The 23,369-nt window shown below is 42.4% G+C and overlaps 1 protein-coding gene across 1 annotated transcript; it reads left to right on the top strand.

Moving 5' to 3' along the window:
* Nucleotides 1-4,731: 4,731 nt before the first annotated feature.
* LOC115136233 (DNA repair protein RAD50-like) lies at nucleotides 4,732-15,598 on the top strand. Its single transcript, XM_029671814.2, has 4 exons — nucleotides 4,732-5,160; nucleotides 5,858-6,130; nucleotides 8,656-8,746; nucleotides 8,837-15,598. The coding sequence occupies exons 1-2, from the start codon at nucleotides 4,930-4,932 to the stop codon at nucleotides 5,876-5,878; spliced, it is 252 nt and encodes an 83-aa protein (XP_029527674.1). The 5' UTR covers nucleotides 4,732-4,929; the 3' UTR covers nucleotides 5,879-6,130; nucleotides 8,656-8,746; nucleotides 8,837-15,598.
* The last annotated feature ends 7,771 nt before the right edge of the window (nucleotides 15,599-23,369 follow it).

Raw genomic sequence — 23,369 nt, 5'->3', positions numbered from 1 at the left:
ACCATATCACCTCCACCTTATCCTACACCCTAGATGACTACAATTCGCAAACCGCCCCAACAGATCCATGGACGATGCAATCGCCATTGCACTGTACACTGCCCTATCCCAACTGGACAAGAGAAGTACCTATGTAACAATGCTGTTCATCGACTACAGCTCAGCCTTGAACATCAACGTAGGGGCAGCAGGTAGCCTAGTGGTTAGAACGTTGGACTAGTAACCGAAAGGTTAAAGCTGACAAGGTAAAAAATATGTTGTTCTGCCCGTGAACAAGGCAGTTAACCCACTGTTCCTAGGCTGTCATTGAAAATAAGAATTTGTTCTTAACTGACTTGCCTAGTTAAAGCTCATCACTGAACCCCTCTCTGTGCAAATGTGTCCTTGACTTCCTGATGGGTCGACCCCAAGTGGTGTTGGTAGGCAACAACACCTCTGCCATGCTGATCCTCAACAGGGGGGCCCCACGGAAGTGTGTGCTCAGCCCCTTCTTGTACTCTCTGTTCATCCATGACTGCGTATCCACGCATGTCTCCAACTCAATCATTAAGTTCTCTGATGAGACAACAGTGTTAGGCCTGATTCCCAACAATGATGAGAAAGCCTACAGGGAGGAGGTGAGAGCCCTGACAGAAGTGGTACAAGGAAAATAACCTCACCCTCAACATCAACAAAATGAAGGAGATGATCGTGGACTACAGTAGACAGCAGAGAGCACATCCACATCGACGAGGCCGCAGTCGAGAGGGTCTAATGCTGGTAACTGACCTCTGGACCTGGCCAGTGGTAACTGACCTCTGACCTTGATTAGTGGTAACTGACCTCTGACCCTGGTTAGTGATAACGTGAGCCTGTGGACCTCCTTCCTTCTCTCAGATGGATAAAGAGGATCAGGTGAGGAAGATAAAGTCGGGCACAACGAGGATCTGGTGTCCCTGCTGGGTCACTTCCTTAAGAAGAGGGAGCTGGAGGACTGGATCCACACCAAGTTCAAAGAGATCAACTCCACCAGGGAGAAACTGGCCAAGCTCAAGTGAGTGCTTCTGTCACACACGGCCCGATTAACATCTGCACTCAGTCTGGTTGTGTTGTTGCAATACGGAGCTGCTGAAGTGTGTATGTGACTGTAATGTGCTTGCAGTAAATAGCTTGCGTTGGAGAGCAGAATACGCCATTGAGCCACTGTGCTGCAGAGATCAGAAGGAAGGAGCAGCAACTGTCCACCTACGAGGAAAATATGTTCAATGTGTGTGGCAGTCAGAACTTCCAGCGGGATCAAGCTACAGGACGACCTGGAGAAGACCTCCAAGCAGATAGGTACCACGAAATATGAGGTTTCATTTATACCTGAGGTATTGTAGCTTTCTTTGATGAAATCGATCTCCTGGGCCAGTGGAATTCAAACTTTTTCAGCGGGGACCACATTTTTTCCACCAGAATGTCTGGGGACCTGATAAGGAAATGTGTTTTAATAAATTATTAGAATGTTACAGTCCTGAAACCATAGGTCTGATACCATGTGATTGTTTGAAATTAATTTGAATCATTAGATTATTATAATACATGTGTGTAAGTGTTAGACTCATTCAATGAATATATTATAATACTGTGTGTGGTTTTAGTCAGAATCAACGTTTGGGAACAATGTGTTTTGAAAACAGACTATCTGTCTGAGCCAGATCCGGGGAGACCTTGGCTGGGACACTGAGAACTTCCCAGTCCCAGGTCTCTCCTTATCTTAGGGGAGGGTAGGAAGACACTATTCTCACGTACTCCCCTAGGCTCTATTGGCGGGCGGATTTAATGGTTGGTGTGGAAGTATGTGTGTCGCTATAAATTGAAGGTCCTGTACTGTACACGTCAGAACGTTCCCGTGAATAAACATTTAACCTCTTCAGTCGACCCTCTACTTTTTTGAACATTCTGTTAAAAATCGCGCAACATTTCAGCGCCCTGCTACTCATGCCAGGAATATAGTAAATGCATTTGCTTAGTCTGTGTGGATAGAAAACACTCAGACGTTTAAAAAACTGGTTAAATCACTGCTGTGGCTTTACCAGAACGGCATTTACATCGAAAAGCACAGGAAAAACTGATCACTGAAAATGGGGAAAATATATCCATGCGCTACTTGAACCCATTGATAAACGTGAACCACAATTAATTGCAGTACCTACAGCTTCCACAGGGTGTCTTGTCATTTCCCATCGAGTTTTTTCTTGGTCAAACACATACAGGACACCGTATCTAATCCGGTCTAGGACCGGAAATTTTCGTTGAGTTTCTAGCCGGACATTTTTCCAGACGGACAGCTAATGATCTTTACATCGCCTCCTGATGAATTTTATCGCTTATTAACGTTTACTAATACCTAAAGTTGCATTACAAACGTATTTCGAAGTGTTTTGTGAAAGTTTATCGTCGACTTTTTGAATTTTAAAAAATGACGTTACGTTTTGAAACGATGTTTTTTTCGTTTATCACACAGTCTACATATAACGATATCTAGGCTTTATATGGACCGATTTAATCGAAATAAAGACCCAAATAGTGTTTATGGGACATCTAGGAGTGCCAACAAAGAAGATGGTGAAAGGTAATGAATGTTTTCTATTTTATTGTGCGGTTTGTGTAACGCCGAAATGCTAATTATTTTGTTTACGTCCCCTGTGGGTCTTTTGGGGTGTTGCATGCTATCAGATAATAGCTTCTCATGCTTTCGCCGAAAAACATTTTAAAAATCTGACTTGTTGCCTGGATTCACAACGAGTGTAGCTTTAATTCGATACCCTGCATGTGTATTTTAATGAACTTTTGAGTTTTAACTAATACTATTAGCATTTAGCGTAGCGCATTTGCATTTCCAGAGCTCTAGTTGGGACGCAAGCGTCCAGAGTAGAAGCAACAGTAACTTTGGTAGACTGGGCCTCTGTCTGTTTTCGTTTCTATCAGTATCTTACATATCCTGATATAACAGACTGAGGGTAACATAATTTAATTGATAAATGAACAGGAGTATAGAATTCTCCTGACTGGACCCCATTTGTTTCTCAAGAATTTCTCTCAACCTCACCCCAAATCTAATGGCGCAACCTGTAAGGAATTGCTACTTCGTATGCAGGTGACTAACTTACTGCTAATTACATGGCTACAACTCACAGTAAAGCCTGTGGGGTCCCCTACAGGATAGCTCCCACATTACACACATAATCTCCTTTGTAACCGAACACTGTGTGCCCGAAGAAGATTCTACGATGACGGACAGACAACTGAGCCAATGGCGGAAGACTACAGACTACAACCAGCTGAACCAATCCGAAGATCCGATCTTCCTAGAGTCAACCTACTTCCTGTGACGTATATAAGGGCTGTGCTGACTGTTTACTCTCTCTTTTCCTGCTGTTCCGCCTGAACTAACGGAAGAGCCGTAATTACGCTGTACTACATATTTTCACTCTGAATAAACTGTTTACTTGTCATAAAATTTACCACTTAGTCTGAATCGATCCTTGACCCCCCACATCTACATATCCAATTGCCAACAAACCTCAAAATCAGTACATTTTGATTTTATATCAAACAACCTTCAATACATTACATTTTCATAAATACATTTACTCAAAATAATGTTTTTCAAATTATCTTTCTCAAAAACATTTATTGTCCCATACAATAATCTGTACTCTTAATTCTTTGTTCCTAAAAAAACAACTCCAACTTTGCATACCACTGCCTGGGCTGTGCACTACTGATAACCTGTGAGGTGTTTGTTGCTGGCAGTGGTGATATTTTTTGTAGAGTGTTTTTAGTCTGATCTGTTTTGAATAATGTCTGAGAAACTATTAACCTTATTTGTGTTTGCCCCTCTATGAGTGTGTGCTCAGCCATGTTGGAGGGTGACACGGCCGTGTGCACTCACAGAGGGTTTTCCCTGCTGCCCCGTGTGCCAGTGCATCTTCCCAGCGAGCAGGAACTGAAGATGAAGGAGAGGAGGAAGGATGACATGATGGCTCAAACCTGTCAGGTCAAAATGGATCAGGGAGTAATTCAGGTGCATTGTGTCATTGGAGATAATGGGCTGCAGTGGTGTAAAATACTCAAGTAAAAATACTTTGAAGTACTACTTAAGTAGTTCTTTAGGGTACCTGTACTTTACTATTTATATTTTTGACGACTTTTACTTTTACTCCACTACATTCCTAAAGAAAATAATGTACTTTTTACTCCTTACATTTTCCATGACACCCAAAAGTACTCATTACATTTTGAATGCTTAGCAGGACATAAACATGGTCTAATTCACACACTTATCAAGAGAACATCCCTGGTCATCCCTACTGCCTCTGATCTGGTGGACTCACTAAACACAACTGCTTAGTTTGTCAATTATGTCTGAGTGTTGATCTGTGCCCCTGGCTATCCGTAAATTTTAAAAACAAGACAATCGTGGTTTGCTTAATATTTGACAATTTTACTTTTTATACCTAAGTACGTTTAAAACCAAATACTTTTAGACTTTTATTCATGTAGTACTTTACTGGGTGACTTTCACTTTTACTTGAGTAATAAAAAATAAAAAAAAGTAATCTTTACTTTTCCTCAAGATTGAAAATTGGGTACTTTTTCGACCACTATTGTAATAGGTTGCAATTATAGTTTCCTTACACTAGATGGTAGTGGATGCTCGACTCACAAAGGGGCGACATGCTGCTCAGGCACCCATTGCACATAACCTGTAAGAGAGGGCCCGCTCTGCTACTAAAAACCATGTGATATGTCATTTTGTATGGCTTGTCGCTGTTTTAGTGGAGCAAAAATAACTGCTGTTGTTGCGGTCTGCTTCAATTGTCCTGCTTCACTGCTCATAGCCCTTTCTCTTAACCCTCTCTCCATATAAGGCATATTCTACTCTCTTCTCAGTTGATCTACATGAGTAGCAAACCCTGGTACTGTTCTCTGGTAACCACCAGGCAGTCTATTGCTGAGCTGCAGGAAAAGGAGCTTCCTGAGCTGAGGAACCGGCTACAGAAGGTGAACCGGAACATGGAGAGGCTGAAAGGGGATGTGGAGGAGCAGGAAACCCTGCTGTCCACACTGATGTCAGAGGAGGACACAGCCAAGACCTGCCTGCGGGACATCTCCTTCATGGACAGATATCAGGTCAGACCACACAATACAGTACACAACATAACACTGCTAGTGTGGTCTTCTTTCTTCATGTGGAGAAGAAGATAGCCCAGCAGGCTGCCAAGGTAATGGACCTGAGCCGCACCATCCAGCAGGTCAACCAGGAGAAACAGGAGACCCAGCACCGACTTGCTCAGTACGACCTGCCTGACTCTAATATTACTTTGATGTTACACTGAGGCATCCTCAGCTAGACCTTTTTACCAACTGTAAAATGTCCGATTGGAGTCTGGTCATTCATGTACATATTACATCTATGATGGCATGCTTAAAACCTCTTAAGGATACACTCCTTTTTTTAAATGTTCTCCTAAAATGACATACCCAAATTGAACTGACTGTAGCTCAGGACATGCATATTCTTGATACCATTTCAAAGGAAACACTTTCAAGTTTGTGGAAATGTGAAATTAATGTAGGAGAATATAACACAATAGATCTGGTAAAAGATAATACAAAGAAAAAACCAACCTTTTCTTGTATTTTATTTGTACCATTATCTTTGAAATGCAAGAGAAATGCCATAATGTATTATTCCAGCCCGGGGCAGTTCCGATTTTGGCCACTAGATGGCAGCAGTGTATGTGAATAGTTGTAGACTGATCCAATGCACCATTGTATTGCTGTTCCAAATTTTGTATAAAGACTGCCTGATGTATGTCCCCATCAGGTGAGAAGTATCTGGTTCTGATGAAGAGGCAGAAGCAAGACAGACAGGCAGACAGGCCAGCGTCTGGGACAGGCAGACAGGCCAGTCCTGCCATGGCCCTTGGCCTCAGCCCAGTGGGAAGGGTTGCGGGACTCATCTCTCTCCAGTCCGCAGAGGAAGTCAGACCCGCAGCCTAGCCTGGGAAAGAGGGCAGAGAAGATGACCCCGTGACATGGTGTGGAGGAAGCCCCAGCAATACTGTCAGAGCCAACCAAACAGGAACACAAGCCGGAGGTGGGTTTCGACTATGATCAGTTTTGACATTTTCAGTGGCTGCAAAAGTATTCACCCCCCTTGGCATTTTTCCTATTCTGTTGCCTTACAACCTGGAATTAAAATATTTTTTGGAGTGGTTTGTATCACTTGATTTACACAACATGCCTACCTCTTTGAAGATGTAAAATATGTTTTATTGTGAAATAAACAAGAAATAAGGCAAAAAAAAACTGAAAACTTGAGCGTGCATAACTATTCACCTCCTCAAAGTCAATACTTTGTAGAGCCACCTTTTGCAGCAATTACAGCTGTAAGTCTCTTGGGGTATGTCCCTATAAGCTTGGCACATCTAGCCACTGGGATTTTTGCCCATTCTTCAATGTAAAACTGCTCCAGCTCCTTCAAGTTGGATGGGTTCTGCTGGTGTAGAGCAATCATTAAGTCATACCACAGATTCTCAATAGGATTGAGGTCTGGGCTTTGACTAGGCCACTCCAAGACATTTAAGCAATAAGGCCAGAGGAGGTGTGGTATATGGCCAATATACCACGGCTAAGGGTTGTTCTTGTTTTTATTTTATTTATTTCACCTTTATTTAACCAGGTAGGCTAGTTGAGAACACGTTCTCATTTACAACTGCAACCTGGCCAAGATAAAGCAAAGCAGTGCGACACAAACAACAACACAGAGTTACACATGGAATAAACAAATGGAGAGTCAATAACACAATAGAAAAAATCTATATACAGTGTGTGCAAATGAGGTAAGATTAGGAAGGTAGGGCATTAAATAGGCCGAAGTGGCTAAGTAATTACAATTTAGAAATTAAACACCGGAGTCATAGAAGATTAATGTGCAAGTAGAGATACTGGGGTGCAAAGGAGCAAAAAAAACAAATGGGGATGAGGTAGTTGGAGAGAGGTTTTGTATCTAGAGACATCATTTAAACCAGGTGAGGTCACCGCGTGTGTGGGAGGTGAAACAAAAGGGCTAGCTAAGGCATATTGAGCAGGGCTGGAGTCTACAGTGAAATAAGACAATAATCACTAACCAAAACAGCAATGGACAAGACATTGATATTAGGGAGGGACATGTGTAGCCGAGTGATCATAGGGACCAGTGGGAAGCTAAGCGAGCTGGAGACACGGCAATTCAGACAGTTAGCAGGCTGTCTAGCAGGGGCTAGCAGGCTAGCAGAAGGGCCTTAGGGGGTAGTTCCAGGCTCACTGGTGCTTGCTTTGGGACAGAGACGTTAGCCAAGGGGTAGCCACTCGGATAGCAGCTAGCTAGCTGCGATGATGCAGGTGAAAGTTTCAGAGCTTGTGGTAGGAAACCGGAGATGTGGAGAAAAAGCAGTCCGGTATGCTCTGGGTTGAATCGTGCTATGCAGACTGGCAGGATTTGACCGGGCTAGGGTGAGCTTATGACTGCTAGCAGTGGCTAACTGACTACTAGCTAGTAGCTAGTTAGCTGGCTAGCTTCTGTTGGAGGTTCTGGTTCTAAAGTACAGAAAATAGCAGATCCATACCACATTGGGTGAGGCGGATTGCAGGAGAGTATTGTTGAAACTGAGGTTATAAATATAAAAATGCTAATTCTGCCGTAGTGCTAATGGAGAACTGCATATGGAGGACTAATGGAGAACTGCATATGGAGGACTAATGGAGGACTGCATATGGAGGACTAATGGAGGACTGCATATGGAGGACTAATGGAGGACTGCATATGGAGGACTAATGGAGAACTGCATATGGAGGACTGCATATGGAGGACTAATGGAGAACTGCATATGGAGGACTAATGGAGGACTAATGGAGGACTGCATATGGAGGACTAATGGAGGACTGCATATGGAGGACTAATGGAGAACTGCATATGGAGGACTAATGGAGGACTGCATATGGAGGACTAATGGAGGACTGCATATGGAGGACTAATGGAGGACTGAATATGGAGGACTAATGGAGGACTGCATATGGAGGACTAATGGAGAACTGCATATGGAGGACTAATGGAGAACTGCATATGGAGGACTAATGGAGAACTGCATATGGAGGACTAATGGAGGACTGCATATGGAGGACTAATGGAGAACTGCATATGGAGGACTAATGGAGGACTGCATATGGAGGACTAATGGAGAACTGCATATGGAGGACTAATGGAGGACTGCATATGGAGGACTAATGGAGAACTGCATATGGAGGACTAATGGAGAACTGCATATGGAGGACTAATGGAGAACTGCATATGGAGGACTAATGGAGAACTGCATATGGAGGACTAATGGAGAACTGCATATGGAGGACTAATTGAGAACTGCATATGGAGGACTAATGGAGAACTGCATATGGAGGACTAATGGAGGACTGCATATGGAGGACTAATGGAGAACCGCATTTAGTCTGAAAAAAAGTGTTCTTCCAGTCACTGGAACACTTCATTTCGATTGTCTACCTACCATGTCTCAATCACGTCAATGTTATTACTCTTTATATTTTAATGCATCACTTCTAATCACCTTTTCATTCCCTCCGTTCCAGATAAATAGCATCGAAGAACGAATGAAAAGCAAGACAGGTTTTGAAAGGGAGCTTATCAGATCCACAGAAGAGGGCAAGGATGACTACAGAGGTAAATATTGGTTCTGTTTGTTTTTCATCCTCATAAGCATTATCTTAATGTCTTTTGACACACGTTTGTCATGTGCTGTTTCTATTCAAGCAAAAAAGAAGGAGAGCTCCAACATGGCATTTCCTGTCTAAAGTTCTGCTCATCTGGCAACACTTGGTTTCAACACTTAATCTGATAAAGGAAACGGAAGGAACTGTACTTGCTGGTCTTACCAATAGTTTAGACATCAATGCCTGGATGTGACACTCTCACCTAAACTCACTATTCATTCTTGTGGGCGAATCATCCTACCACAACATTTCCAGTGTTTGACGTATCTGATTCTCTGCCTTCCCCTTCAAGATAATAATTGAATTTACAAGTTTACTTTATTTCAATAACTTTTCTATTTCACAACTACTGCATACTTTTGGTTTGTGAAATTGCAACAATACCTAGCAACAGGTGATTAGGCTACAAACATACAGTTCTTTCAGAAAGTATTCCTACACCTTGATTTATTCCACAATTTGTTGTTTTACAGTTTGAATTCAAAATGGATGAAATATATTTTACTCTCACCCATCTACACACAATACCCCATTATGGCAAAGTGAAAACATATTTTTAGAACATTTTTTATTAAAAATGCACACCTGCATTCTGAAATATTTGCATATTATTATTTAGAAAATACTTCAAGCTCTCCCATGTTGATTGTTGACCATTGCGATACAACCATTTTCACGTCTTGCCATAGATCTTCAAGTAGATTTAAATCAAAACTGTAACTAGGCCACTCAGGAACATTCAATGTCTTTGGTAAGCAACTCCAGTGTATATTTGGCCTTGTGTTTTAGGTTATTGTCCTGCTGAAAGACGAATTAGTCAAATCAAATCAAATTTTATTTGTCACATACACATGGTTAGCAGATGTTAATGCGAGTGTAGCGAAATGCTTGTGCTTCTAGTTCCGACAATACAGTAATAACCAACGAGTAATCTAACCTAACAATTCCACAACTACTACCTTATACACACAAGTGTAAAGGGAAGAAGAATATGTACAGTACATAAAGATATATGAATGAGTGATGGTACAGAACGGCATAGGCAAGATGCAGTAGATGATATAGAGTACAGTATATACGTGAGAAGAGTAATGTAGGGTATGTAAACATTATATAAAGTGGCATTGTTTAAAGTGTCTAGTGATACATTTTTTACATCAATTTTTCCAATATTAAAGTGGCTGGAGTTGAGTCAGTATGTTGGCAGCAGCCACTCAATGTTAGTGGTGGCTGTTTAACAGTCTGATGGCCTTGAGATAGAAGCTGTTTTTCAGTCTCTCGGTCCCTGCTTTGATGCTCCTGTTCTGACCTCGCCTTCTGGATGGTAGTGGGGTGAACAGGCAGTGGCTCGGGTGGTTGTTGTCCTTGATGATCTTTATGGCCATCCTGTGACATCGGGTGCTGTAGGTGTCCTGGAGGGCAGGTAGTTTGCCCCCGGTGATGCGTTGTGCAAGTGTCTGTTTGAAAGCAGACTTATAGCTGTTTGCTTATAGTTGTATTCCATATATTTTTATCCTAAAAAACTCCCTAGTCCTTGCCGATGACAAGTAGGCTTTGGCAGTTGTTAGAGGAAATGATGGTTGAAATGACTAATTATGTATACATTCCAATCAGAACTGACTAGTCCAAATGCTATAATGTACTGTACATATGAATTTTCTCTCTTGCTCCCATTCCCAATTGTATATAATGTAGTCATGAGTTTAGTAACAATGAAGGTCTGTTCCTTAGTTCATTCATTTGTACAATCTCCAGGTGGCAGGAACGGCCTATCTCCAGACTGTCTAGAATGCTGATTTATACTGACTGACCTTGACTTCAGGCATAGAGCGAAGGCTCGAGAGCTAGAGGGCCTCTCTACTGGTGAACGTTTAGAAAACGCTGACGTCATTTTCAGTTTATAACCTGTGGAAATATGTGTATGTGGTAGTACTCTCTTGAATTAAACGCTGTTACCTGGCTTTTAAGACTGGTCTCGATCTACTTCATGCATAATTAATGAATTACAAATCATTAATGAAATAGAAAGAGTGCGAATTTGGTTTTGGCTACCAAACATATAGGAATTTAAAATTCCACTAACAGCAGTATACCGTATATACCATACACCAGGATATTTGGAAATAGCCACCGTATGGTTTTTCAATAGATTTTAATATTTGTAGCTATTTATTAAGTAAATACCTGCAGTCAACTTTTGCAATGCGTTAGAATATAAAGCAGATTGCGTTCTTCATTTCAGCCTTCATGGAAATTTGATATTACTTATGCTAATTTTCTTAGCATTCTGATCATGTTCTTTGGCACCCCCTTGTGTACTAAGCCAGTAATACCGTAAATCCCAGGGTGAGAGAAGGACCGTATGAAAATCTGGATACCACCCAAAGCTAATTGTATTTATTTTAATGTTAATGTTTTACCTTTATTTAACTAGGCAAATCAGTTAAGAACAAATTCTTATTTTCAATTATGGCCTAGGAACAGTGGGTTAACTGCCTTGTTCAGGGGCAGAACGACAGATTTTTACGTTGTCAGCTCAGGTATTTGATCTTGCAACCTTCCGGTTACTAGTCCAACGCTCTAACCACTAGACTACCTGCTGCCACAATGACAAGCTAATGACAAGCATACCCATAACAAGATGCAGCCATCACCATGCTTGAACATGTTAAGAGCAGTACTCAGTGATGTGTTGTGTTGGATTTGCCCCAAACATAACGGTTTGTATTCAGGAAAAAAGTAAATTTCTTAGCCATTTTTTTATGCAGTTTTACTGAAGCGTCTTGTTGCAAACAGGATACATGTTTTGGAATATTTTTATTCTGTACAGGCTTCCTTATTTTCACTCTGTCATTTAGGTTACTATTGTGGAGTAATTACAATGTTATTGATCCATCCTCAGTTTTCTACTATCACAACCATTAAACTCTGTAACTGTTTTAAAATCACCATTGGCCTCATGGTGAAATCCCTGAGCATTTTCCTTCCTCTACAGCAGTGGTCCCCAAACTCTTTATAGTCCCGTACCCCTTCAAACATTCAACCTCCAGCTGCGTACCCCCTCTAGCACCAGGGTCAGCACACTCTCAAATGTTGTTTTTTGCTATCATTGTAAGCCTGCCACACACACACTATACAATACATTTATTAAACATAAGAATGAGTGTGAGTTTTTGCCACAACCCGACTCATGGGAAGTGATAAAGAGCTCCTATAGGACCAGGACACAAATAATAATATAATAATAATCAATCATTTTGCTCTTTACTTGTTCATCGAAAATTGTGAATAACTCACCACAGGTTAATGAGAAAGGGTGTGCTTGAAAGGATGCACATAACTCTGCAATGTTGGTTGTATTGGAGAGACTCTCCGTCTTAAATCATTTTCCACACATGCTAGTTTTAGAGTTTAGGTTTAGGTTTACATGCTAGTGAGGGCAGAGAATCCACTCTCACATTGGTACGTGGTTGCAAAGGGCATCGGTGTCTTAACAGTGCAATTTGCCAAAGCAGGATACTTTGAGCGCAGCCCAATTCAGAAATCTGGCAGTGGCTTCTGATAAAATTCAATTTTCACAGAACCGCTTGTTGCAATTTCGATGAGGCTCTCTTGTTCAGAAATTGATAAGTGGACTGGAGGCAGAGCATGAAAGGGATAATGAATCCAGTTGTTTGTGTCATCCGTTTCAGGAAAGTACCTGCGTAATTGCGCACCCAACTCAGGTGCTTCGCTATGTCACATTTAACGTTGTCCGTAAGCTTGAGTTCATTTGCACACAAATCATACAATGATGGAAAGACCTGTGTGTTGTCCTTGTTAATGCAGACAGAGAAGAGCTCCAACTTCTTAATCATAGACTCAATGTTGTCCCACACATTGAATATAGTTGCGGAGAGTCCCGGTAATCCTAGATTCAGATCATTCAGGCGAGAGAAAAACATCACCCAGACAGGCCAGTCGTGTGAGAAACTCGTCATCATGCAAGCGGTCAGACAAGTGAAAATGATGGTCAGTAAAGAAAATTTTAAGCTTGTCTCTCAATTTTTAAAAATGTGTCAATACTTTGCTCCTTGATAACCAGCACACTTCTGTATGTTGTAAAAGTGTTACATGGTCACTGCCCATATCATTGCATAGTGCAGAAAATACACGAGAGTTCAGGGGCCTTGCTTTTAAAAAAGTTAACCATTTTCACTGTAGTGTCCAAAAGGTCTTTCAAGCTGTCAAGCATTCCCTTGGCATCAAGAGCCTCTCGGTGGATGCTGCAGTGTACCCAAGTGGCGTTGGGAGCAACTGCTTGCACGTGCGTTCCCACTCCACTATGTCTCTCTGTTATGGATATTGAAACATCAGTACAGATACCAACATATCTTGACCACCAAAGTCCATTTTATGTCACAAAGCTGTCCAGTACTTTAAAAATATCCTCTCCTGTTGTCCTGGTTTCCAGTGGTTTGCAGAACAGGATGTCTTCCTTAATTGACCACCCATAAACGTAACGGACATATACCATGAGCTGTGTCAGGTGCGCCACGTCTGTTGACTCATCCAGCTGTAACGCATAGAATTTAGTGGCTTGTATGCGAAGCAATAATAGTTTCAAAACTTCTCCTGCCATGTCACTGATGCGTTGTGAAAGTGTTGTTTGATGAAGGCATTGTCTGTATTGTTTTTTGGGGCATTTTCCCCCAGCATTGTCCCAGCCATGTCGACGGCAGCAGGAAGATTTAAGTCCTCCACAATAGTGTGGGGCTTGCCTGTCCTAGCCACTCGGTAGCTCACCTTATAAGACGCTTCTAGCCCCTTCTTATTAAACATATCTGTTGCTGTTAAATCAAATCAAATGTATTTATAAAGCCCTTCGTACATCCGCTGATATCTCAAAGTGCTGTACAGAAACCCAGCCTAAAATCCTAAACAGCAAGCAATGCAGGTGTTGAAGCACGTTGGCTAGGAAAAACTCCCTAGACAGGTCAAAACCTAGGAAGAAACCTAGAGAGGAACCAGGCTATGAGGGGTGGCCAGTCCTCTTCTGGCTGTGCCGGGTGGAGATTATAACAGAACATGGCCAAGAAATTCAAATGTTCATAAATGACCAGCATGGTCAAATCATAGTTCTGGGACAGGTAGCACATCCGGTGAACAGGTCAGGATTCCATAGCCGCAGGCAGAACAGTTGAAACAGGAGCAGCAGCAAGGCCAGGTGGACTGGGGACAGCAAGGAGTCATCCTTCCAGGTAGTCCTGAGGCATGGTCCTAGGGCTCAGGTCCTCCGAGAGAAAGAAAGAGAGAAAGAGAGAATTAGAGAGAGCATACTTAAATTCACACAGGACACCGGATAAGACAGGAGAACTCCAGATATAACAAACTGACCCTAGCCCCCCGACACATAAACTACTGCAACATAAATACTGGAGGCTGAGACAGGAGGGGTCAGGAGACACTGTGGCCCCATCCGATGATACCCCCGGACAGGGCCAAACAGGAAGGATATAACCGCACCCACTTTGCCAAAGCACAGCCCCCACACCACTAGAGGGATATCTTCAACCACCGACTTACTATCCTGAGACAAGTCCGAGTATGGCCCACGGCACGAATCCAGGAAGATCACGTCAGTGACTCAAACCACTCAAGTGGCGCATTACATAATATCCTAGTCAATGTGTATTTGTGAGGGGTATTCGTTAGAAGAATGTCCAATAGCGTTGATTTGTTAGATTCTCTGGTCTTGTAGGCGCATTAATTAATTGCTCGGGATTCAGAGAGTCACACAGTTCTTTAAAAGAGTCCGATTCAGATGTAAGCATGTCCCAGTTCAAATGTCCTAAAATAATGAATTCAGAGTCATTTAGGTTGTGCAGGACATCAGAAAAAGAGTTTAGTGCGTCTCCCGAAGCCGAGGGCGGTCTGTAGCAGCCGACTACAGTGATGTGGGAGTCCTTATATACGTTCAATTTAACCGCAAGCAATCCAAAATGTTTGGCTTTGGTAATTGAAAGAATTTCAGAGGAGTTCAACTTTGATTTCACATAAATTGCAATCCCTTCTTCTTTACTCATCCAATCCGGTCTAAAAAACTGTGTACCCATCAATAGAAATCGAGTTATTTGACAGATTTCTTTAGCCAAGTTTCTGATAAAACCATGATGTCTGTATTTGTCGTATCTGCCCAAATTGTAAACATGTCTATTTTTGGAAATAGACTTCTGACATTAACATGCAAGAGGCCAAAGCCTGTTATGTTTTTTAAATCCTAGGGAGTCAGTAGAGATTGCATGGTATCTACCGGCCCAGGGTTTGGTCCCACATTACCAGAGATCAACAATAAAAGCATAACAATGTGTCTCAGTTGCCCAATGCGTGAGGAACAGGCAGAGCCAGCACCACTGTCAATAAAAATGAGCTGAGCCTTTTTCAGAAAAACTGCACCGTTGTGGAGAAGAGCCAATGCAACCAGGTGGAGCTCAGGAGACTACTGTCACGCCCTGGCCACAGAGAGGCTTTTTGTTCTCTATTTGGTTAGGCCAGGGTGTGACTAGGGTGGGCATTCTATGTTCATTTTCTATGTTTTTGATTTCTGTGTTGTTTGGCCGGGTGTGGTTCTCAATCAGGGACAGCTGTCTATCGTTGTCTCTGATTGAGAACCATACTTAGGCAGCCTGTTTTTCCTACTTGAGTTGTGGGTGATTATTTTCTGTTTAGTGTGGTTTGCACCTGACGGCGCTGTTTCGGTTGTTTCTTTTGTGCCTTGTTGTATTTAGTGGTCAGTTTATTAAAATAATGATGAATACTTACAGCGCTGCATCTTGGTCCTCACTTTCTTCCACCAACGGCCGTTACAACTACTCAACAACCTAAATGAATGTGGCCAGAAAATCTCTAACACCTGTTAACAATGTGAAAATTGTGATAAACAATATTTTTACAAAAATAAAATACAGCTAAATGTCATTTGTTTTCAACTTTAAAATCTAGTAGATATGTTTTCATTGACTTACATTAATTGTCAATGGACAGGTTAGACCGGTGCTTCCCACTGAGATCGCAAAAAAACGAATTATCCTTGTCTTCATCCACAATAAATGAAATCTAAACAGAAGACTACGGATTGCAAAACTGACATCTCACTCACATACACTTTAAATCACTATTACTTTGTGTTTGCTAGCAATGTTTTTAGATGCTCTGGGTCTGCCTGTAGTGGGCCTTACTGTAAATGCTGGGGCTGAAGAGCTTTTGGCGTGAACTTGCTTTGCCACTTTCCTCCTTCCCTGGACAATGTTCAAGTTTTGATTGGTCACATTTTCTTTTTCTTTTTTTATTTCACCTTTATTTAACCAGGTAGGCTAGTTGAGAACAAGTTCTCATTTGCAACTGCGACCTGGCCAAGATAAAGCATAGCAGTGTGAACAGACAACACAGAGTTACACATGGAGTAAACAATTAACAAGTCAATAACACAGTAGAAAAAAAATGGGCAGTCTATATACAATGTGTGCAAAAGGCATGAGGAGGTAGGCGAATAATACAATTTTGCAGATTAACACTGGGGTGATAAATGATCAGATGGTCATGTACAGGTAGAGATATTGGTGTGCAAAAGAGCAGAAAAGTAAATAAATAAATAAAAAAATAAAAAAAACAGTATAAAAACAGTATGGGAATGAGGTAGGTGAAAATGGGTGGGCTATTTACCAATAGACTATGTACAGCTGCAGCGATCGGTTAGCTGCTCGGATAGCTGATGTTTGAAGTTGGTGAGGGAGATAAAAGTCTCCAACGTCAGCGATTTTTGCAGTTCGTTCCAGTCACAGGCAGCAGAGTACTGGAACGAAAGGCGGCCAAATGAGGTGTTGGCTTTAGGGATGATCAGTGAGATACACCTGCTGGAGCGTGTGCTACGGATGGGTGTTGCCATCGTGACCAGTGAACTGAGATAAGGCGGAGCTTTACCTAGCATGGACTTGTAGATGACCTGTAGCCAGTGGGTCTGGCGACGAATATGTAGCGAGGGCCAGCCGACTAGAGCATACAAGTCGCAGTGGTGGGTGGTATAAGGTGCTTTGGTGACAAAACGGATGGCACTGTGATAGACTGCATCCAGTTTGCTGAGTAGAGTGTTGGAAGCCATTTTGTAGATGACATCGCCGAAATCGAGGATCGGTAGGATAGTCAGTTTTACTAGGGTAAGCTTGGCGGCGTGAGTGAAGGAGGCTTTGTTGCGGAATAGAAAGCCGACTCTTGATTTGATTTTCGATTGGAGATGTTTGATGTGAGTCTGGAAGGAGAGTTTGCAGTCTAGCCAGACACCTAGGTACTTATAGATGTCCACATATTCAAGGTCGGAACCATCCAGGGTGGTGATGCTAGTCGGGCATGCGGGTGCAGGCAGCGATCGGTTGAAAAGCATGCATTTGGTTTTACTCTCGTTTAAGAGCAGTTGGAGGCCACGGAAGGAGTGCTGTATGGCATTGAAGCTCGTTTGGAGGATACACATGGTATATCCACCGTTTAAGGAAATGCTGACTTGTAGGTTCCTTCCCGACAATGCAACAACAATAAGAAATATGAATAGGTAAGAATACGAACATAAAGTCAATGGACAATGTAAAGATCACTCAGTGACTTGATGCAAGGTGAGCTCTGAGTAGAGGCCATACAGTTGGAGCTTTTACTACTGGCTAGCATCCGTCCATCGCTGTATGTGCTATACCTTATCTCCCTCCTTTGCCATCAGAACCATTTTTATAGTGCAACACTGTACCCTGCTGGTGGTGCTTCTGCTCACCGGCCTATCAGCTCCTTAAGGCAGAGAGTATATGATTATTCATGGCGACGCTGAATTATTCAGCTTTATGCTTAATATTTCATTATTTATTCACGGTAAACATGGGTGAGCTAGATTTAGTTTGATATATTCTTGGGTGTTGCATGTCCTTGCCTGTCATTATTTCTATGTCTCAAGGAAACCTCTTAGAGATTTTGGTGTCTTCAATATCACATAAATAACAGGAGAAACTGCAGAAATATTATTTTTAGGGCCAAGGGTTGCATTGAATACTGTTGCAGATGGAAAGAATAGGAGGTAATGAAGGTTTCCGGTAACCCATCTCTCTATAGTACAGTTAGGAACCCATCATCAAGAGAATACCTTATTAAACATTAATGAGCTGATGCCTGGAGGCTATGGAATTTGCCCTTCCATTCAACTTGATCACACAGGCTTCCCCGATCACATCTGATCTGTGCAGGTAGAACCACAACCACATATAAAATCCCCTTGTAATTGTGCTCAGGAATACTATTTGTAAGCCTTAGCCAAATCCATTGGCAGGGTTTTTTAGCTTGTGATTTTGGGAGTTTAGCCCTAGGGCAGTCTTCAGGCCTGGGGAGCAGAAGGCCACTGGCTGCACCTGCTGTGGGACATCCAGGGGCCCCTCTATGGTCTCGCCCTGTTTTCATGTCTCTTCAAAAGCCAATCCATGGAGAGTGACAGAATTCAACTCCTGACAATAATGTGATTGCCCTGCAGCCCACTCTAGTGCTTTGGTCCGGATGCTTTCTATGGGCGCCTGTTGTCACAAGACCTTACTGTCAAACTCCACAGGTCATAAAGTGAACCCACCTGATGTGATCGACTTGGAAAAGTAGAGATGAAACAAGATGGCCGTACTATTTTGAATGCTTCCTACCTTTTCTCTTTCTCTCGGTTAACGTTTTGGATAAGGTTTCTAGAGACTGACGAGATGTGTTCGTATCGTTTCTGGTTTCACAAGCTCTTTTAAGTGCTTTTCTGTGGAAATCACGCCAGTGTGAGTTATTTCTGAGTGGGTTAATCTCATTTCTCATGGCACTTTTATAATGGAGCGTTGTTTAATTATGCATGTGGTGTATAATACTATTCTTGGGGGTGCTGAATTAAGCAGGTGACATCCCAGGCTGTATGTCCTAACAGTAGCCCTCCCTACCCTGACTCACTGTTTGAATTAGCTAGCACAGTGAGAAGACATTTTAGCAGTGTTTTATGCGCTTGACTGTAAAAAGAAAAAGAAAAAAGATGTTAAGAAAATATAGCAATGCTCTTGGATTTGCGCATATTTATCCTTAGTTTCATGTGAACTATAAAAACAGATTCATGATTTAAATATGCAACTTAAATAAGCTTAGTCTGTTTTCCATATTAACACAAATTGTATCTAAACAGCGACATTAACTACAGATTGCAAACAATTGCAGCAGCATACATTTGCATACAAGGTCAAATTGTGCAATTTGGGTGTCCGGACCGAGGGTAATCAGATACCTTAGTCAGGAGGACTATTGTGAGTCTCTCTGTTGTGCTCGTGCTGAAATGAAGAGCAGAGTGTCAGTATGGGAGGTCAAGGGACAAGCGGCCAGAAATAACCACTGACCCATGCATAATGCAGGGATACGCAATTCTGGTCCTAGAGTGCTGAAACACTTCTGGTTTTCATCTTCTCCTTCTAATAAGGGAATGATTCAGACCTGGGACACCAGGTATAAACAAAAACTAGAAGTGGTTTGGCCCTCCAGGACCGGAATTGAAAATACCCTGATTGTAGAGGCTATTGAATAGCCAGCTTTCCACACATCCCTTATTCTCTCAACGTAAGACCCTGCTGGACAGGCTGAGCATCCCCCATGCTCAGCATTCCCCATGCTCAGCATCCCCCATGCTCAGCATTCCCCATGCTCAGCATCCTCCATGCTCAGCATCCCCCATGCTCAGCATCCCCCATGCTCAGCATCCCCCATGCTCAGCATTCCCCATGCTCAGCATCCCCCATGCTCAGCATCCCCCATGCTCAGCATCCCCATGCTCAGCATTCCCCATGCTCAGCATTCCCCATGCTCAGCATCCCCCATGCTCAGCATCCCCCATGCTCAGCATTCCCCATGCTCAGCATCCCCCATGCTCAGCATCCCCCATGCTCAGCATCCCCCATGCTCAGCATCCCCCATGCTCAGCCTGTCCAGCAGTGGGAGTTACTAGGAGTGGAAGGTAGGAGTCAGGCGCAGAGAGCAGAGGGTTCAATGATAGATAATTTATTTCTCTGGCACAAAAACGGTCACACCAAACACAGGGAGCAGAAACACTGACACTGCCCAAACACACAGGGCAAAACGATCCGGAGAACAAAAATACATCCACAACCGACAGCGAACACAAAATAATCCTGCACAAACCTAAGCTGGCTTAACAGGCTTAAATAGACCAGAAATCAAAAAAAAAGAAAAGATACAGGTGCAACTAATAAGACTAAACCAACAGAAAAGGGAAAAGGGATCGGTGTTGGCTAGTAGACCGGCGACGACGACCGCCGAGCGCCGCCCGAACAGGCGGGGGAGCCACCTTCGGCGGGAGTCGTGACACTATATGGATAGACAGGTATTCTGGGCAGTTAGGTTTGGTTGTATTGTTTAGTATGAAGAGCGAGGAAAAGGGGCAGTGTAGTATTTGTTTGAAAAAAAAAAACATTTTCCCAAGCTCAGTTGAACAATGTTTAAAATACTTCTGTAACAAGGTTCCTCCCTTGTAAAGAGAGAGAGCCTAAAAGTGACAAAACAATCCCAACCTGGTGTCCATATGTATTCTACTGTATATAGAAATGTGTACAGATGTGATGGTAGTCAAGGTGGGAAAGATTATCAAAAGCAATGTTAGTAACTTATACTGGGTGGACAAAACATTAGGAACACCTGCTCTTTCCATGACATTGACTGACCAGGTGAATCCAGGTGAAAGCTATGATCCCTTATTGATATCACTTGTTAAATCCACTTCGATCAGCGTAGATAAAGGGGAGGAGACAATTGAGACATGGATTGTGTATGTGTGCCATTCAGAAGGTGAATGGGCAAGACAAAATATTTAAGTGCCTTGGAACGGTGTATGGTAGTAGGTGCCAGGCCCACCGGTTTGTGTCAAGAACCGAAATGCAGCTGGGTTTTTCATGTTCAACAGTTTCCCTTGTGAATCAGCAATGGTCCACCAAACAAAGGATATCCAGTCAACTTGACACAACTGTGAGAAGCATTGGTGGTGTCTTGCAAAAAGTGCAACTCAATATTAGGAAGGTGTTCGTACTGTTTTGTACACTCAGTGTTTACGGTAGCAGTGGCAAGTATCCATTGTCATACAGACACACCTCTGTCACTTTTGTTGATAAACATATCGATTAAGATTCATCACCAGAGAGAAAAGACAAGTAAAACAAAAGTGGGGGTGGAGAGAAAGAGAGGAAGGAAACAGGAGGAATAGAGGACGCTCGAAGTTCACGTTTGAAGGGTGGCTAGCCTCATGTTTCCCAGTAACAGAATCCCTCTGGATGGGATGACTCGGTGACATGCTGGGGAGGAGCTGAGGCCTGGAATGGCTTGGCATGTGACGATAATAAGAGAAGACTAACAAAACGCACAGAGGTAGCTGTCTGCCTCCACATTGGTCACATTCTCATTTGTTGCTGCTGGCACTTTATGAATAATTGAGATGGTGGTGTCTTGGTTCTGCCATCGCCCCTACCTCCCCCTCGCTCTCCTCACAGGGACTGCTGAACACTGAACAACCACCCAGGGTAGGCAAAGGGGAGGGGAGGGGAAGGGAGGGGTGTGGGGTGCAGAACACTGTCCTGGATGCAGTCTGCAGCAATTAAACAGTGCTCTCATCCCCATTCTGTCAAGCACTGCCTCTCTCCACTCCATGAAAACATCTCAAGCAAACGTAACTTTCTCCTTCTCCCTCTCCTTCTCCCTCTCTCTCTACCCCTCTCTCTTCTCTTTCTCTCAAACACTCACACCCACAAATACAGACATATCAAGGCCACCACCCAAAAAGACTTGACAACCAAAATGCATCTTATTCTTCAATATTTTACGAAAGAAAATGACTCCCCATAAGTCATGTTTGGTTATTATATTTGTATGTCCTTAATTTTGCAATACCTAAAATGTACCATTCTTGTGGCTGGCTTAACATTTTCTCCCCCAAATATTGTTAATTGACTTGAAAAATACTCAATCTAATACTTAGATTTCAGAGCCTTATTTCAGTCATATTTTGCCGCAATTTTGCAAATGAACTGAAGTGAAAATGCACGTAATAATGTTTAATAAATACAGGTTCCACAGAGCCGATGCAGCTCAATAATTGCAATGCGAAATTGCAATACCTTTCAACTGGGAATGAATAATAGAACAGGACTCACTCGCCACACGCTCCTTGTCTGCGCTAACCTTTAGCTCAACTTACCTCATAGCAATAGAGGGTTATGAATCATGATATCAATAGAGCTATTACAGCAATCAATAATTTACACGGCTTCCTGGCCGAAAAAAGATTTAACCGTCCTCTCCAAGTCATTTATTTAACATTAATATGGTCAAATTGTCCAAACAACTTAAATCAGTGTTGGGGAGATAAAATACATTCAGAAAATGCTCTAGTCTAAAGTTTGTAAAACGTCAACAGAAACACATGCAAACAACGCTAACAAAACAGTTCAATTGAATGATATGAGCGTTTAACTTTTTTGTGAATCTTATTTCAAGGTCCAGTGCAGTCAAAAATGTGATTTTCCTGTGTTTTATATACATTACCAGTCAAAAAGTTTGGACACACCTAGTCATTCAAAGATTTTTTTCTTATTTGAACTATTTTCTACATAACACAGATAAAATCATTTAGTAACCAAAAAAGTGTTTTAAAAAATCTAAATATATTTTATATTTGAGATTCTTCAAAGGAGCCACCCTTTGCCTTGACGACAGCTTTGCACACTCTTGGCATTCTCTCAACCAGCATCATGAGGTAGTCACTTGGAATGCATTTCAATGAACAGGTGTGCCTTGTTAAAAGTTGATTTGTGGAATGTCTTTCCTGCTTAATGCGTTTGAGCCAATCAGTTATGTTGAGTCAAGGTAGGGGTGTCCATATTATGGCAAGAACAGCTCAAACAAGCAAAGAGAAACGACAGTCCATCATTACTTTATGACATGAAGGTCAGTCAATTTCAAGGACTTTGAAAGTTTATTCAAGTGCAGTCACAAAAACCGTCAAGCGCTATGATGAAACTGGCTCTCATGAGGACCACCACAGGAAAGAAATACCCAAAGTTACCTCTGCTGCAGAAAATAAGTTCATTAGAGTTAACTGCACCTCAGATTGCAGCCTAAATAAAAGCTTCACAGAGTTCAAGTAACAGACACATCTCAACATCAACTGTTCAGAGGAGACTGAGTGAATCCGGCCTTGATGTTCGAATTGCTGCAAAGAGACCACTACTAAAAAACACTAATAAGAAAAAGAGACTTGCTTGTGCCAAGAAACACAAGCAAGGGACATTAGACTGGTGGAAATCTGTCCTTTGGTCTGATGAGTCCGGACTTGAGATTTTTGGTTCCAACCGCCGTGTCTTTGTGAGACGCAGAATGGGTGAACGGATGATCTCCACATGTGTGGTTCCCACCGTGAAGCATGGAGGAGGAGGTGTGATGGTGTGGGAGTGTTTTGCTGGTGACACTGAGGGTGATTTATTTAGAATTCAAGG

This window comes from Oncorhynchus nerka, linkage group LG10, assembly GCF_034236695.1.
Source record: "Oncorhynchus nerka isolate Pitt River linkage group LG10, Oner_Uvic_2.0, whole genome shotgun sequence".
Classification (NCBI taxonomy): Eukaryota; Metazoa; Chordata; class Actinopteri; order Salmoniformes; family Salmonidae; genus Oncorhynchus; species Oncorhynchus nerka.
Note: the sequence above shows the minus strand (reverse complement) of the source record. Positions and strands in the feature narration are given on the sequence as shown.